Source organism: Mus musculus, chromosome 7 (genome assembly GCF_000001635.26).
Source record: "Mus musculus strain C57BL/6J chromosome 7, GRCm38.p6 C57BL/6J".
Lineage (NCBI taxonomy): Eukaryota > Metazoa > Chordata > Mammalia > Rodentia > Muridae > Mus > Mus musculus.
In genome coordinates this window covers 121,660,710-121,678,799 of record NC_000073.6, presented here as the reverse complement: position 1 = coordinate 121,678,799, position 18,090 = coordinate 121,660,710, and the positions used below count along the sequence as shown (strand labels likewise).

The following is an 18,090-nucleotide window of genomic DNA, read 5'->3' as shown; positions in this document are numbered from 1 at the left end:
TACTATATGGGAACAGCCTAAAAACCAGGCACTATGTTACTAGTCCTTGTATCCTAACATCCGATACAGTGTTCTCTACATGTGGTAGCAGATGTTTAGTAGTTAGGGACATAAAGAAGTTGAATAAAATATGAAGCAAACTGTGGATTAAGCATCAAGATAAAGGTTGAAACAACCTAGGGAAGAGCTGGCCTGTCTCTCAACAGGCTAGAGAGCGATAAACACGGTGTGCAGTAGTCTGTTTGAGGGAATGAGTCCATGTGCACTGTGTTCTGTTTACTTTAGCCAGTATGTTACAGAGCATCTAGGTTCCATATACAGCTTATAAAGGACTTTGAGTGTTTGTGACATTTTAGGCTTAACTTTACTCAAGAATTGGTACTTTTGGCCTGTGACTTTTCCTTTTTTTTTTTTTTTTAAGCCACCATCAGAGACAGATATGATGCCTGAGGGACCTTTTCCTGTGTGTAGCACTTTTGTACAAGAACTTTTTCAAGCCCAGTACAGGTAGGAGCAAATGACATGTTCCCTCTTGTTTTGTCTGCCTGATGTAGTTCTATGTTATGTTAATGTGAATGTTTTACATTTTTGTTTTCAAAGATCTTCTTTGACATGTCCTCATTGTCAGAAACAGAGCAACACTTTTGACCCTTTTCTGTGCATTTCTTTGCCAATTCCTCTACCCCATACAAGGTAAGAATATATGTGTAAAATTAGCAGTCTGCTGTGATAGGGTACTTCTTCCTCTGTAGTCTCCAGTTAAGGCTTTTTACGTATTTAGTTAAGTAATAGGTATAATAGTAATGAACACAGACCTTGTTAAATTCTTGAAGCTAAGTGTCTGTCGGGGTGTGCAAGCTGAGCAGGCACCTGATAGAGGCAAGCCCATGCTATAGTCTTTTTAAACTGGTTGTCCTAGAGTCTCTGGAGACCCTGCTTGTACTTACTTCAGACTTTAAAGAGTTTGCAGAAACTAGACAGTTTTGAAGGAAAAGACAGAACCAATTATGACTATGTTATTTCTGAAAAATATTTTTATGCCATAGCTTTTTCAAAGTTCTTTCAACTTGTTTAGTAGTTCTGTTCCCATTTGGCTTCCAGATAAAGGGAAGTCCCCTATCCCTCATTTTTAGATAGAGTCCTGTGTATCACAGGCTGGCCTCAAACTCTGTGTAGTTGAGAGTGACCTTGAACTCTCACTCTCCTGACGTCAGGTTCCAGGTGCTGCAGTGGCAGGCAAATGACACAGTTCTGGTTTATGTCATATTGGGGGAAGGCAGGGCTGTGCATGCTAGGGACCTGAGCTGTGTCCCAGGCCTCATTTTAGTTTTTGTGTTGATTTCAGATCAGGTTTGTTTCACTTCTTCTATATTTGAGCTAAAATAAATAACTAATGGGAAGATCTGACTTTGATCTGCACAGGCCTCTCTATGTCACTGTAGTGTATCAAGGGAAATGTTCCCACTGCATGAGGATCGGTGTGGCTGTGCCTCTGTCTGGGACTGTTGCCAGACTTCGGGAAGCTGTATCCATGGAGACAAAGATCCCCACTGATCAGGTAATAACCTGCTAAGACCAAATTACACATGAGCCATTAAAGTGTTGCATTCTGCTTATATGGATTTTTTTTGCCCCATTTTCTGCTAAACATGTTTGAAATTTAAAACGAGTTACATTTAGTGTTGAGAGGCAGATGGATGGAGGAAATCCAGACTCAAAGAATCTAATGTATAGAAGACTGTTTCCTGCTTCAATTAATTGTGCATATAAAAGAAAAACCTGCTTTTATGTAAGACCTTATGGCTTTGTAAAGTATGATTACTTAGCCTTTCATACTGCTCCTGTAGCATTTAACAGAGGCTTGGGAACCCCTCTGCCCGTTTTGGTGGTGAGAGTGGGCATCTCTCCAGTACGGTGCTCTGCATATAGCACATGCTTGTCGGGCTTCTTCTCTGACCCCTCTTGTGGGGTTTGGACCCAAGACCTTACTCCTGTGAGCAAGTGCACTGTACCTGAGGTATATCTATCTGCCAGCCTGTTTTGTTTCCTTACTTAAAGATCAGATAGGGGAAAATTGGGTTTCCCCTTTTGGGAGAGGGGAAGGGGACACATCTTTGATAAATAGTTAGGTTTTAATTGACCAAAAAATACTTTTGGCTTGTGGTGACTTAACATATTTTATACACAGTTTTTACTGGAAAAATATCATGGGAAACATTTCTTAGGATTTATAAGGAAGAATGACTTACCAGTGAAATAGCTTTTCCCTGGATAGCTATTGGAAACTTACATGTAATTAATTACTTGAATAATAATGGTATTTTGTCCTTTGGCCTCATTTGGCTCCATTTGGGCAATTACACTTAAAGCCGTGTTGCTTTAATGTAGCAGATCTCTTCCATTTTCATAGGCTGTGTTCTGGCACAATGATAAAATATTGATACTTTCTTTAAATTGCTGCTTGATTCCTTTTCTGTCCAGGATGAGGGGAGGGCAGAGAGAGGAGAGGTCTTGGCGTCCGAGGCAGATGCAGCTGTGTCTTTAAAGCCTCAGTGTTGTCTCACTGTTTCTCATGTGGTATAAATTGGTGATATAATTACTAGTTTGCTTAGCTCTCAGCTTTCTGGAGAGGTGAATTATACTTCCATGCTTACCGGGAGAAAACCAGCATAAGCATTAAATTCCTTAGAAAGAAATGTGGGAGGAGCTCCCCAGGGCCATTTGTGAAACAGATCACAGACCTTTCCACCTCATGGACTTGTTTAATGTTGGTAGTAGTGGGGTGGTGGTGGGGCAGGCTGGCAGTTGGTGCCCAATGGTGCCTCTTCACCCCATTGTAGAAGGCCCTGTTCAAGGTCACAAGACTGGTTGATGGCAGGTGGTACCTGGAACTTTCTCTTGCTCTGTCGAGTCTAGTACTTTTGCCCTGGACAGCACTGCTGAACATGAAGCAGAAGCTCTAAATGTGCCCATGGTTTTCTTCCCTGCCTTTTGTTTTTCTGTTTCATCACAAAAATACAACTTAGAAATTAAAGGTATCTTAAGCATCAATGCAAACAAGTAAGAAGGTTACTAACTTTAGTGCTGTGTTATGTAGTATTTAAATTTCTTTTCCTGAGAGAATCCTATAGTCGTTTCTAAAAATAGAATTATTTGCAAATATCATTCTTTGCTTTTTGTTCACTTAGGGTTTGGCTTCATAATATAGATACTCTGCAGGTCATCCTTTCTAGTATCTTTCCGAGTCTGCAGGGCTGCATTTAACTAGTTTCTAGCATTGGGCATTTGAGTTGATTTTACATGTTTCAATATAGATACCCATGGTCATTTGACTTTTTTTTAATCTGAAAAGAGGAAAATTTAATGATATGAAAGAATGTCTTAGATTCAGATATAGACCGTCCTCTCCTAGACTGAAATCATATGGATTGTGTGGAACCCTAGGCAGGTCTCTGTTGCCTTCTTCCTCCTGTGAAACAGAAAAATGAGTAGTTCTGTTATTATCACCTATCCCCAAACTCGGAGGAACTCTGGATTTAGTGCCATAAGTGGTCTGGATTTAGCGTGTATTGTTAGACAGTTGCAGAGGTTACTGTACTTCTATATACTTCTAAGAGTCTTTCATTATCAGCAATTAATATGATAATAATAATAATATTAATAATAATTAGAAGCTATCTCATAGCCCTCACTGAACATTTCCAACATGATGGTCTTCAGAAAGTCAGCATAGAGTTAGAAGATCATTTTATATTGAATTTCCAGTTATACAACTGTTCACATTTTCTTCCTTTTTTAGATTGTGTTAACAGAAATGTACTATGATGGGTTCCATCGTTCCTTCAGTGACACAGATGACCTGGAGACAGTTCATGAAAGTGATTGCATTTTTGCCTTTGAGACTCCAGAAATATTTAGACCTGAAGGAATTCTTAGTCAAAGAGGTAAATGGTCATGCTCTATAGTGTGTCTGAGTTTACAGATTTCACCACTGTGGGCATTGATGTGTTCTATGATAGTATACAGTTTTAAAAATAGTGATTAAGTACACATACTGTTGTGTTTTTTTAGATTTTTTTTTATTATCTTTAGTTTGTTTTCAATAAAAGCTATTTTATTGCTACTAGTGATTCTTCTGAACACCGAATCTGACTCCTATGTATTGAACATCTGACTCTTCACCTGCCTGTTATACACAGTTCTTTACATGCCTTCCTACTATGTAGAGGCCCATTTATTTCACCAGCTTTTCTCCCTAAAGGCTTTAAGCCACTTGAATTCCCTAGGGGTGTGTGTGTGTGTGTTTTAATATCTCTATTCCGTTCCTTTTCCTAATTTATTGGAAACTTCTGAACACATTGTAAGGACACCCTTCCTCACATTACTCAGAGAACAAGGCTAATTTCTTCTTTTGCTAACTGTTAATAACAACTGTTTTATTTGACTTCTATTTTGGACATGAATTTGCACTTGCATCCTTAGATGCCCTTCTTCCCATTCAGTCAAGTGGATTTTTTTTCTTTTTAAACCATTATCTTTAATAAATCACTGTTCTATATTTAATTTCTTTGTTGTTTTTCTGTGCTCATCTTATTGCCACATGAATTTGTGTTCCTATGCTCAATAATAAATAAAAATATAAATAAATTTGAGACAAAACCAGAAGGGAGAAATCTCAAAACTAATTACTAAAAATAAAAAAAAGTACATAACTAAAAGAATAGCCCCAACTTCTTTTGCAACTAAATAATAAATACATTTGTGCAGGGTCAGGTGCCAACAAAGGCAGACAGACAGTGAGTGAGTAGAAGCAAGGTCCCGTCCCAACGACTGCTTCCTCTAGTGAAGCCTCATTTCCCTGAGTGGGCACTGCTTAGGTGACAGACTTTGAAAAAGTAAAGTAACAGCTACTGCCAGTGATTAGCTACAGAGCCCAGTGATAGCTACAGAGCCCTGTGATAGCACTGAAGAACTGGATGACCCTAAATAACAGGAAGTTCTGCTATAAGACACTGAAGATTTGTGCTGTCTGTCGGGCATTTTGTTCTTGCTAATATGGGTTGATATGTTCTAGTTATGTTCTCACAACAGCTCTTGATTAGTAAGTACAGTTTCATCTCTTGTTATAAACAGGGATAAGAAACTGGTGAATCCTTGTAGAGGAGTCCAATGTTGTCTGTATTGCTTCTGGAATGCATTTGATTACGGGTTACTAAATCTAATTTTAAATTGTATTTGTGGGTCATGCTAGTAAACTTGCTCTTCAAAACCATGTCTGACATAGATTCATGGAGAGTTCTAATTTCCAGTTTAAAAGATAGAGAAGTCTACATTAAAGGAAACAATGAATGCTGATAACTAGCCTATTGGCTAAATGAGTGATCTTATAGAGTGCCCTTATTTTAAATTGTAGTTTAAATTATAAATGACAGTTTTTTAAAAAATTATTTCTTTTTTTTTAAATTATTTCTATTTCTATTCTTTGTAATGAATGAATGAGAAGGATCTTGAAGAGCTAAGTTGAGCTGTTTTTATTTTGTTTCAGGCATTCACTTAAACAACAATCTAAACCACTTGAAATTTGGCTTGGATCATCACAGACTGTCTTCCCCAGCACCAACTGCAGCAAAACAAGGTCGAGTAGACTTGCCCACCAGAGTGGCAAGCGACAAGATTGTTCTGCTTGTATGTAACCGGGCCTGCACTGGGCAGCAAGGGAAAAGGTAAGAACCAGCTATTTCCTAGTAAATACTGACATTTTTGAGGCTAAATGCTTTAAAATCGTTTTTGAAAGTAGGGATGAAGAATCTACTTTTAATGGTAATTTTGCTTTGTTTTTGAGGTAGGGACTCCCATGAACTTCCCATGAACTCCCAATCCTCTAACCTTGATTCCCAAATGCTGGAGGTACAGACGTGTGCTATCGTGCCCAGCTGCAGCTAGTGTTTGGTTCTGATCTTCAGAAGGAATCTTTATAAAAGTTGATTTGATCTGTTGGATTGGGAAGGGAAAGACTACAAAATTACGGTTAGAATCTGAATAAGACTTATGTAGCTTTTGAGAGCTTATATTCTTTGTATATAAGGCTATTCTTAGAATTCTGAACCTGTATCTTAAAACTTTATATCCTATTGTGTCTGTTTGGATGGTACACGCTCCTCACACTTATGTCCCAAACTGAACTTATTATCTTTCTCTTCCAATATTTCCTATCTTGGAAAGTTGTACCATCATTCATTGAGCATTGTAAGTCAGAAATTTGGGAGTAAAAAATCTCTCTCAGATTTCTCTGCTGCCCTCTATAAGAATTTATGGGAACTATAGAATATCTTTCAAAGTAGCTTTATCACCGAAGTGTCACCTGAGTGAGAACAGATGAATGTGTTTCAGGAGAAGGACTTAGGTTTTGTGTGTGTGTGTGTGTGTGTGTGTGTGTGTGTGTGTGTGTTTAAAACTAGTCAAGATAGCCATTAATCTCACTTTGAAATAAGTTCCTTGGGTGATAACATAAACATAAAAGATGTCACATGTATTAATGATATCAACAAAAATGCTGATGCTTAGATGCTTATATTCTCTGGAGATATAGACAGGTTCCCTGTTTTCATGAAGTTGGCATCCTAGTTAGGACAGGCTAACCCCAAACAAGTAAATGCATTTAACCTCAAGTAGTTGTCACCATGTAGAAGATACTGGCACCAACTAAAATGATAGGGTGTGAATGAGTGAGGGTTCTGGGTCTACATGTGAACCAGAGTATGGGATGGTGCCCCAAGGAGAAGGAGTGAGCTGTGGTAGCATCTGGGGCGAGGTCATGTGCAGAGGAGGCCCCAGTGCAGATTAGGAGTATGATGTGTTTAAGGTACAGAATGGATTCTTCATCCCTACTTTCAAAAACAATTTTAAAGCATTTAGCCTCAATACCCCTTTGTGGTACCAGGCTTTTAAGAGTGGAGTCATTACTTGTGATAGGAAGCTATTTGATTCATGGGGCCTTTCAGGCAAATAGCTTCAGTGTTACTGCAGTGGGAAAACCACTAGTTGGTCATTAGGAATGATTTTCTTGGTATTTTTACCACTCTGTGTCAGCATCAGAGTTCATCTTTATCTAGATTTGTCATTGCATTGACATTGATTCAGCAGCTTCTGTTTCCTACTTATTGGCTGTTTAGGCCATGAAGGTAAGTACATTTCTTTCTTGCCACCAGTCTATTGCTGTCTTAGTTAGGATTTCTATTGCTGTGGTAACCACCATGACCATGAACAACTTGGGGAGTGAAGGGTTTATTTTATCATACAACACTTAAGTTAAATTTCATCGCTGAGGGAAGCCAGGGCAGGAACCTGGAGTCAGGGTCTGGAGCAGAAGCCATGGAGGAATGCTGCTTACTGACTTGCTCACCCATGGCTTGCTGAACCTGCTTTCTTATGGCACCTATCTAGGACTACCAGATCGGGACCATAATGAGCTTGTCCTTCCCACATCAATCATTAATCAAGAAAATGTTCCTCAGGCCAATGTGTATACATAAGGTGTCAGCAGCAGGTAGGCCAGAGGAACATTTTCATTTTCTTCAATTGAATTTCCTTCTTCCAAAGTGACTCTAGCTTGTATCAGGTTGACACAAACCTAGCCAGCATGTGGAGACATATGGAAATTCAGTCAGTGTTTATAATCAGTGGCTTGTGCTATGGTTCCTGGGGAATGAGAGTATCATCCAGAGGAGTAGGAGAGAGTATAGAAAGGTGGGGAGGGAATTCCATGCTGAGGGAGTGTGTTCTGTAACCGATCTGGATATGTAGAGGAGACATTCAGGGATCAGTACATAGATTTGAGCAACTAGGCCATGAATGAAGCTGAACCAGATGCCTTCAACTTTTAACTGTGTATTAGAACTACCCGGGGCCTCCTCAGAAAAACCTCAGTGCTAGATCACATTGCAGACATACTTCACCAGAATCTCTGGAACTGGCCTGGGCAACAGTCAGTTTGATGTTTCTTTGGGGGTTTCAGATGTAGCTGAGGCTGAGAACTATGTAACTGCCTCTGGTTTTAAGTGATGTAGGAATCTGGCAAAGCCCTGCTGACTTCTACCCTAGTTAGGAACTGCCTTCAAGTATCACTTGCTTGCCAATTCCTCTCTTGTCAGTACCAGAGTACCAGAGTATGGCTGCCTGCTTCTTGGGCCCTCTGGCCTACCTGCTCCTGACACCTTATGTACACAGCTGGATGCTCCTGTTCACTTCGATGCCCTCTTGTTGCTCCACAGAAGCCATTTGTTACCTAAGAGTCCTGAGCAATTCTTTTGACCTTATGGTCTCCTTATGAGAATGACCATTGTTAGCTTGTTTTTTCTCTGTTTAAGAACTGTCCTAAAACCAGTTAGATTGTGATCCAATCTAAGAAGACTAAGACTAGGGGATTACAACTCTAGGGATTGCTGTATTACGGTGACCCCATTGTTTGTGTTGTAGATTTGGACTGCCCTTTGTCCTGCACCTAGAGAAGACAGTAGCATGGGACCTTCTGCAGAAGGAGATCTTGGAGAAGATGAAGTATTTCTTGAGACCTACTGTCAGCATCCAGGTTTGTAAGCACTTTGATATCCCAGTAGAACATGATTTTTACTCAGAAGCAGCGGTTAGTGCAGTGAAACTGCTTTTGTTGGGGTTTTCAAAACTGATAATTTATCTCCAGTTTCTGAAAGGAGTTGCCACTGTAGAAATTCCCCTAGAGTTGCTTTGTGTTCCTTTATGGTGCCAATCTAGTCCATATGATCAGTGAAGACACTATAGAACTTCTGTAATTTTAAAAATTACTATTGCTGTATTAAGGTATTCATAGAAAACCATTAAATCAGTGTCTAGTGAAAGCAATGGAATGGTTACATACTTGATAAATAATTTGCATTTGAGTGCTTTGTATTCAAAGTGGAAAAGTATTTTGCAAGGTGAGCTGTTTGCTGTCCGTCTGATCTGTTTTGAAAATGCTGCTTGGAAACATGCCCTTGACTAAGCCCAGCCTAATTCTCATTTGACATTTGATACAGGTATGCCCATTCAGTTTGCGTGTGGTCAGTGTCGTGGGAATAACTTACTTGCTGCCTCAGGAAGAACAGCCCTTGTGCCACCCAACAGTAGAAAGGTAATAGACAAACACAAAGCCGCCTTCAAGAATCTTACATGTGCCATTTAAAGTCATGTCTAATGTCTGCTATGATTCCCATGTAAGTGTCTCAAGTTCTTTAAGCTCATGTAGAAATTAAGTACTGGTTTTACTTTTGACTCATGGTAGGTAAAAGTTGTCTTAGGGTTACTATTATTGTGATGAAACACCATGACCAAAAGTAAGTTGGGAGGGCTTACACTTCCACATTATGTTCATCATTTAAGGAATTCAGGACAGGAACTAATAGGCCAGGAACCTGGAGGCAGAAACTGATGCAGAGGCCATGAGGAGTACTGCATACTGATTTGCTTCTCATGGCTTGCTCAGCCTGCTTTCTTATACAACCCAGGACTACCTGTCTAGGGTGCCCCCACCCACGGTGGCCTCAGGCCTCCCACATCAATCACCAATTTAAGAAAATACTACAAACTTGTCTACAGCCCAATCTTTAGAGGCATTTTCTCAATTGAGGCTCTCTTCTTTCCAGTGATTCTAGCTTATGACAAGTTGACATAAAACTAGCCAGCACAGAAGTATTTGTTCTTCCTTGAAATTAGAGAAGCTCATGTTAGGAATGGTGTGTGTGTGTGTGTGTGTGTGTGTGTGTGTGTGTGTGTGTGTGTGTGTCTGTGTTCTGGGCATGCCGAAGTCATTAGTCATTACTTATACTTGGTAACTTATGGTCTAGAAGGTAAAGCCCATGCCCCATAGTTTGAACTCTACTCATCCTTGGTCAGGTCTCTTTGCTATTCCTTTCCCCACTATAGCAAACCTGTCTTTGTTGTCATTGTGCTGGTGAGTGCTTGAACACATAACATTGTCTTATATATGCTTTGCATGGATGGTTTCTGCTGTCCATAATTTCTTTATTAAGAAAACATTTATTGGTCCTACTCCTCTGATGGAATTAATTATTCTACTTTGCTACTCCTGTGCTTTTATACATAATATTATTCTATTATCTTTATACTACCTATTTATTGTATTAGCAGATATATATCTATAGTCTGTCCATATGTGGCTATATAAATATGGAAAATTGTACTGTTTTTATTATGATGATTCTTTTCAGCACATACTATTGAAAAGCACATAGCTCCTCATGTGATACAGCCTATAATTACAGCACAGGAAGGTCAGAATTTGATTTGAGACCTAGGGTGTATGAGATCCTGTCTCACCCCACCCCCTCATTTTTTTTTTTTTTAACAAACACAGTCTTGTTTGGTTTTAGACTTGAAAGTAGGTGAGATAAATAATCTAAACTATTATAGCGTATGCAAAAGATAAAAGATGAATTATATTAGCCATCAGTGATGAGTGTCTCAAAAATTGGTGATAACCAATGAGTTGGCTAGTGTGCATTAATGGAGAAGGAAGGTGCAGGGGAGTTGACATGGGCATAAGTTAGGCATAATGGGGTGGGGTTGAGCAAGTGTGAGAGCAGACTGTTCATAAGAAACTGCATCTAGTCTGTGTGGGTCAGACCTGGACAGAAGTTGGAAGGATAATAACATCTGAGAGTGTAGAAGGAAACCTATAGGGTGATACTACATTTCTTATACTCTTATTTCTGTATTGTGTGTTTTATGATTTTTTTTCATTCTGCTTGTAAACTAGTTACAAAATCAGGCTACATTGGTCTCATTAAAGACTTTCTGATGGGGAACTATAAAGATTTCCCAAGAGTCTAGATAGAATATAATTATATTTAAGTAAACTCTTTCATTTAGAAATAATATGTGGCGTCACTCTCATTCTTTAGGGCATTAAAGTCCTGTGGACCAGGCGGCACAGCTCATGTGAAACTGGTAGTAGAATGGGACAAGGAGACGAAAGATTTGTAAGTTACCTCTCTCTCTCTCTCTCTCTCTCTCTCTCTCTCTCTCTCTCTCTCTCTCTCTCTCTCACCATTTTAGCAGCATATAGATATTTCTCTTTAGCTGGAGCATACAAGTCTTACCATTAGCTCAGTATCTTAAAGTGTGTTTTCACTTTTTACTGAAGGAGTTTATTATTCTTTCCCCAACTTCTGTCCAAGGCTCAAAACTTTACACAACTTATTGCTGCTGAGAGGAAAGCCATATGCTCACTAACTGCTGTGTAGGTTAGTCTACTTTGATTTTTTTGTTACAGGGTCAGCAGCTCTTGTAGGCTTATATCAGACAGGATCAGGTGTGTTCAGGATTGTATGGCTGTAAACTAGTAAGCCTGTATCAAACACATGTCCTCAGATATCATGGACAAGAATGACTTAGGCAGCACTGGCAGAGAGGTGGTTCTGGTTAAGAGCACATATTACCCTTGCAGAGGAACCAAGTTCAATTCCTAGCATCTGTGTCAAGTGCTAACAAGACTAACAACAGCCTGTAACTCCAGCTTCAGGAGATCTGACACCTGACCTCCATGGGGACTTACACTCACATGTGCTTACCCACACATATATGTACATACACATAATTTAAAGCCATGAGCATAACCATGGACAGTTGAAAAACGCTAACTCCAAGTCAACTTTTGAAATTACTTTGCTGATAGAGACATTTCCAAGGACATTTTGGGATGTAGAAGAGTTGAATGACTACTATGAATTGATCTATTGGGATATGAATTTATAGCTACTTTAAAAAGCTGTTGTTGTGTCTGTGAATGTTTTTACAAGACATTCTCTGAAAGCTGCTTTCCCCTGAATTGTAGCTTGTTTGTGAACACAGAAGATGAGTATATCCCTGATGCAGAGAGTGTCCGTCTGCAGAAGGAGCAGCATCATCAGCCACAAACCTGCACTTTATCACAGTGTTTCCAACTCTACACCAAGGAGGAACGGGTAAGATGCAGGGCCTGCAAGATGACAGTGAGGAGACTCAGCATGCCTCAGGAATTTTCATTCTCACAGCCTCCACACATTTAAGTGGGCATTTTTAGTGTTAGTCCTTTTAGAACTTTTATAAGGAGTGACTTAAATTTTTGAGTATTTGGAGTGTGTCTTATTTAGGGTTTTACTGCTGTGAACAGATACTATGACCAAGGACAACATTTAATTGGGGCAGGCTTACAGGTTCCGAGGTTCAGTCTATTTTCATTGAGGCAGGAACATGGCAGCATCCAGGCAGGTATGGTGCAGGAGGAGCTGAGAGTTCTCCATCTTCATCTGAAGGCTGCTAGCAGAATACTCTCTTCCAGGCATCTAGGACTAGGGTCTTAAAGCCCACACCTACAGTGCCACACCCACTCAAACAAGGCCACACCTCCTAATAGTGCCCCTCCTTGACCCAGGCATATACAAACCATCACAGAGTGCTCTAGAAATGAGTCTTTGTAATTGTTTTCTTTTTAATGACATGGTTTTTTGTTCATTTCACTTTGAAATTCTTTAATTATTTTTCCTTAGTAATGAAAACTTTTCCCATTTTTTTTCCGTTTTATTTTATGTTTTTGTTTTTGAGACAGGGTCTCATGATATAGTCCTAGCTGCTTTAAAACTTGCTATGTAGACGAGATGGTCTCAAGCTCAAGGCAGTTCTCTCCCTGTCCCTCCTGGGTGCTGGGATTACAGGCATGGCCGCCAACACACCCAGCTTTTCTTAATTTAGTACACATGTACCATAATCACAGGTGTCAGAATCTAAATCAAACTTAGATTGAGTAATTAAGATAAAATGAAAATTTTTCTTAGTTGTGTAAACTATCTCAAATGCTTCAGTGACTGTGGCTACAGTACAGAGCAGCGCACATATTATGTTCTGTCAGATCATAGTGTGCTGGACCACTTGGCACAGTGGTTTACATAGAGTAGGGATTCAGTAAATATTTAAGTGTTGAATGGACAGGTAGATAGATAGATAAATCTCTGTGGGGCCCAGGCCTATGGGAAATCTTGACCAGAGTGTTTGTAGAGTTCATCCAGTCTCCTGTTGCTATTCATGATCTGTGTTAGTCTTTGTATAGCTGTGACAGAGCAGCTGATACACTCAAGATAAACAACGTAAGAGAGAAAGATCTATTTTACTTCCTGGTTTCAAGCCATAGTCCTTTGTTCTGTTGATTCTGGGTCTGTCATGAGACAGAATATCCTGGAGATGGGGAGTATGTGGAGGAGAAGGCTGCTTGCCTCATGGTTGGTGGGAAATAAAGATATGAAGGGGCCAGGAAAAAGATACCCCCAAAGTTGTATGGTGGGTGGGGTGACCTACTACCTCCAGCCAGGTCCTTCCCAAGGTTTCCAGTACCTACAAAAATAGTGTAACTAGGTAGGGCCAAATATTAAGTGCATAAATCTTTGGGGAACACTTATATTAAACCATAGCAGGATCTTTTTCTTTTTCTTTTTTTAAAATATTTTTTATTAGGTATTTTCCTCATTTACATTTCCAATGTTATCCCAAAAGTCCCCCATACCCTCCCCCCTACTCCCCTACCCACCCACTCCCATTTTTTGGCTCTGGCATTCCCCTGTACTGGGGCATATAAAGTTTGCAAGTCCAATGGGCCCCTCTTTCCAGTGATGGCTGACTAGGCCATCTTTTGATACATATGCAGCTAGAGTCAAGAGCTCCCGGGTACTGGTTAGTTCATAATGTTGTTCCACCTATAGGGTTGCAGATCTCTTTAGCTCCTTGGGTACTTTCTCTAGCTCCTCCATTGGGGGCCCTGTGATCCATCCAATAGCTGACTGTGAGCATCCACTTCTGTGTTTGCTAGGCCCTGGCATAGTCTCACAAGAGACAGCTATATCAGGGTCCTTTCAGCAAAATCTTGCTAGTGTATGCAATGGTGTCAGCGTTTGGAAGCTGATTATGGGATGGATCCCCAGATATGGCAGTCTCTAGATGGTCCATCCTTTCGTCACAGCTCCAAACTTTGTCTCTGTAACTCTTTCCATGGGTGTTTTGTTCCCAATTCTAAGAACGGGCAAAGTGTCTACACTTTGGTATTCGTTCTTCTTGAGTTTCATGCGTTTAGCAAATTGTATCTTATATCTTGGGAATCCTAAGTTTCTGGGCTAATATCCACTTATCAGTGAGTACATATTGTGAGAGTTCCTTTGTGATTGGGTTACCTCACTCAGGATGATGCCCCCATAGCAGGATCTTAATTTTGACCATTAGTTCACCTTTTGCTCTTGTACATATGGAATTAGGCACCTTAGCATTAGAAGGGACTTTAAAACTTCTTTTTTCTATTCTTCTACCTGATTTAAAATGAATGATTGTTCTAGCTGCCAGAGTGCCTTCTGTTATGAGGACTTTACCTACATAAGACCTGGCACTCATTTGGGTCTGATAGGACTGAAATTAGCCTGAAATAGGGCCTCTGGTCATTCTACAACAAATAGTAATTTTCTTCAAATATTCGGCAATAAGTTTTAAAGTCTCACTGAGTTCTCTCCTCTAACCTGTTTGTAGCAAGTTCCTTCAAAAATAGTTTATCAAAAGACATATGTTTATCAATTTTTAGCTTAATTATAAAGTATCCAGTTGGCTTTGGAACTAGTTGATTGAAGACTCTTTGTTCATCCTGTTGTTTTTACTATTTGCATTTAAAAATTGACTTGAGAGATGTTTGAAAGCTTAGGGATTAGCAGATGTGTCACTGGCAGCATTGGATCTGCAAAACAACTGGCTGCCTTGGATTGACGGGTTTGTGATGGCAAGAGAGGTTGCTCTAGAGGCTCATTCATTTAAAGGTTTGTCAAGTACCTATAGTGTACTGGGTCCTGTACAAGGCAGTCTGACACTTAGGGATTAAGACAGTGTTCTGCCTTCAGGTTGTTTATACCCTAAAACAATAGGAAGGAGCTTAGCATGGTTGAAGACAAGTGTAATCATTGTGGTAGGAGCACAAGAGCTAAGGGAGAGAGTTAGGATAGTTTGAGCCCCAGTTAGAGCTGTGAATTATCTGTCTCTCACTAACTATCCTTGTATCTGAGAGAGGTGCTTGGCCCATAGGACATGCTCAATAAATATGTACTGGAATGTGTATGTGGTACTTGGGGAGTTCAGTGTGGGGCCAAAAATAACAGAAGAGAGATAGAGGAGGAGGTGGAACTTAGCAGTTGGTTGTGTGACAATAGTTTGGGGTCCAGCTCTCTTCAGGCTCAGTACTGATGAGCAGCATCTCGTGGGTGTGAGCCATTGTTCTGCCCATGGAGGCTTTAGAAACAGTGCTGGAACTGTGATGGTGCTGATGCTGATGCTACTCTCTCTGTCACCTCAGATGTGTACTGTTAAAGACGACAGCACATTAGGACGCAGGTGAGGGAGAGGGTGGGGATGGTACATCTGAAGTCATGAGATCGCCAAGAAGATTTTGATTGAGGGGGTGGGAATATCATAGTTAATTGGGGACACTTGGACTGTCCTATGAATGAGGTGTTGGACTTAATTTTATATAAGGAATGTAATGGCTATTCCTGGTTGTCAATTTGACTATATCTGGAATGAACTACAATCCAGAATTGGAGGGCTCACCTGTGATCCAGCTCTTGAGGCTAGAAGACACAAGTTTCTGACCTGGATCTTGGCATGGAGATCTTGAGGTATAGTAGCCATGAAAAACTTAGGCCCAGGCAAGGTAGTATATGCTTTTTATCCCAGGACACTGAGGCAAGGAGATCTCTGAGGTCAAGGTCAGCATGGAACAAAGCAAGTTCCAGATCCAGGCATGGTGGTTCACACCTTTAACTTAGGCCATACCTTCTGCTGGAGGCCTACATAAGGACATTGGAAGAAGGAAGAATCACTCCTCTTTGCCTGCTTGCTCTTACTTGCCAGCACATCTGTCGGAACCTACTTCTACAGAAGACCAGCTGAAACAACTAGCCTCATGGGACTGAGCAACTACTAGATTCTTGGACTTCCCATCCACAGCTGACCATTGTTGGGTTAGTTGGACTATAGACTGTAAGTCATCACATAAATTCCCTCAATATAGAGAGACATTCTATAAGTTCTGTGACTCTAGAGAACCCTGACTAATACAAGGAACATAATCTTAAGGTTGGAAATACCAAAGAGAGTGCTCTTGTCTTGCCATAAGGAAGACCTGTAGAAGACTGACTGACTGTATTCCTGTAGAGCCAAGTACCTTCAATGCCAGGAAGACTTCATAGGCCAAGGATTCTCAGAGTACAAGCACAAGGCCAAGGAGCTTTCCAGCAGTTTATAGTCAGTACAGAAACCAGAGAAATGTCTGAGAAACGATCAGTGATTAGATATTATGACATTAATACTACAGTTCATAAAAGTATCTGTTTATAATATATTAGGATTCAATGGACAGAAACCTATACTTTTGACACAAGTGTGAGACTGTACAGCCACAGCAGGGGAGTATTGATATGCCACATGAGATGTGGCCTTACTAGATGATAGTTTGGGTTCCTTTCATCTGGCTTTCTGACACTCCTATTTACCTCTATTTATCTCCTCTTTTGTCTCCCAATCTTTTCTGTGAACATGATTGAGCTGCATCATCATGAAAACAGATCTCATCAGTTGTGCTCCCCTTTTTAAGTTACCAGACTGGTCTTTCTCCTCTGTTTTACCCAAATTTACTGTTGGTAGCCCTTTTGTTCCCCAAAGACTTTCCTTGTTTATCTGAGAACATATGGGGAAGACGCATGGAACAGTTTAGTGCTGCCAGAGGAGAGAAGAGTTAGGACACAGGAAGTGTGGCTAAGAGTGAGCAAGAAATTGGAGTGCAGTGGTGTTCATGGAGGTTAGTGTGAAGAAGAGACAGGCTCAGAAATGGAGGGACGTGCGGTGAAAGGAAGAAGAAAATGGGAGGAACCTAGGTCTTGGCATAGTCCCCTATGTTCCAACTTGGTGGGCAATAGAATGATTTGCTGAGGTAAGATGGTCTAGACCAAGAAAATCCATATTGATGCAAAGGTAATACGTTACAGTTTGAGGCAGTGCTGGGCTTGGGGTGCGTCTGTTAAGGGCAGTTAGTCATTCTTCTTTGGGGGAGGTTTGCTTAGCACTCATCCAGTGTCCACAGCAGCCAGGTGCTACTTGTGGTATCCAATTGGCTTTCCTCCTGTGCAGTTTCCAGAGAGATGCCGAGGTGATCCCAGGCCCTGGCAAGGAAGTAGTTCTGTTGTCTGACATGACACAGGCTTGCATTATGTGATGCCTAATGGGAGTCCTGCTCCTTGTTTCCAGCTTGCTCCAGATGATGCCTGGAGGTGCCCACACTGCAAGCAGCTGCAGCAGGGGAGCATCACATTAAGCCTGTGGACTCTGCCTGATGTGCTTATTATACACCTCAAGAGATTCCGCCAGGTGAGAAAATCCCGTCACTGGAAAAAGCTAGCGTGACCTTGTTTCTCTTGACTCTTCTTAGTGGCTTGTGTGGGTTCTTGGTTGGCCCTGTTGGATTCACCCACTGATGCTGTCTGAATGTGTCCATACATGTTTGACCGAGCCTATCTGTAGTCATGTTTTCTAAAGAAAAATTTGAGTATCCTGTGATAGTTTTAAGTCTTGAACATTGTAGTTCGTGCACATGTTTTACTTCGTTCTTGAGTGTTTGCTTTAGACTTGTAAATGTTTTGCTTACATTTTAGTGTGTTTACTTTAGGACTGTGAAGGATTAATTAATCCTTTGTGAGAGAGGTAGAGCTGTATTTCTACCTAGTGTACTAAGCAGTCAAGCTAAGCAGTGTTGTCCTGCTCCTAGCAGTTGCTATATAGTTGGGGAGGTGAGTCATACATAAATACAGACATGTGCTTTTTGTTACACAGCTTTATGAGTCACTTCCCCAAAAGTCTATCTATCTCTTGAGGTGAAGAATGTCTTGTACAGCCACAGTAAGAGAGATTAATGAGAGGTGAGCCTTAGTGAGTCTTTGTGGCCTGAACTTAAGAGAGTTTGTGCCTGAATAATGAGCAGATATTTGTTAGACGAGAAGAAGCAGG

At 40.5% G+C, this 18,090-nt stretch overlaps 1 protein-coding gene across 2 annotated transcripts in view; it reads left to right on the top strand.

Moving 5' to 3' along the window:
* The window catches only part of Usp31 (ubiquitin specific peptidase 31), a 65,441-nt gene that overhangs the window by 28,662 nt on the left and 18,689 nt on the right, over window positions 1-18,090 (top strand). For both annotated transcript variants that reach the window (NM_001033173.2, XM_006508296.4), the window contains exons 3-12: window positions 422-507; window positions 601-693; window positions 1,423-1,558; window positions 3,800-3,944; window positions 5,546-5,723; window positions 8,476-8,587; window positions 9,051-9,145; window positions 10,935-11,012; window positions 11,867-11,996; window positions 17,335-17,454. In NM_001033173.2, the coding sequence (NP_001028345.1) occupies window positions 422-507; window positions 601-693; window positions 1,423-1,558; window positions 3,800-3,944; window positions 5,546-5,723; window positions 8,476-8,587; window positions 9,051-9,145; window positions 10,935-11,012; window positions 11,867-11,996; window positions 17,335-17,454 (1,173 nt within the window). The remainder of the gene's footprint in view (window positions 1-421; window positions 508-600; window positions 694-1,422; window positions 1,559-3,799; window positions 3,945-5,545; window positions 5,724-8,475; window positions 8,588-9,050; window positions 9,146-10,934; window positions 11,013-11,866; window positions 11,997-17,334; window positions 17,455-18,090) is intronic.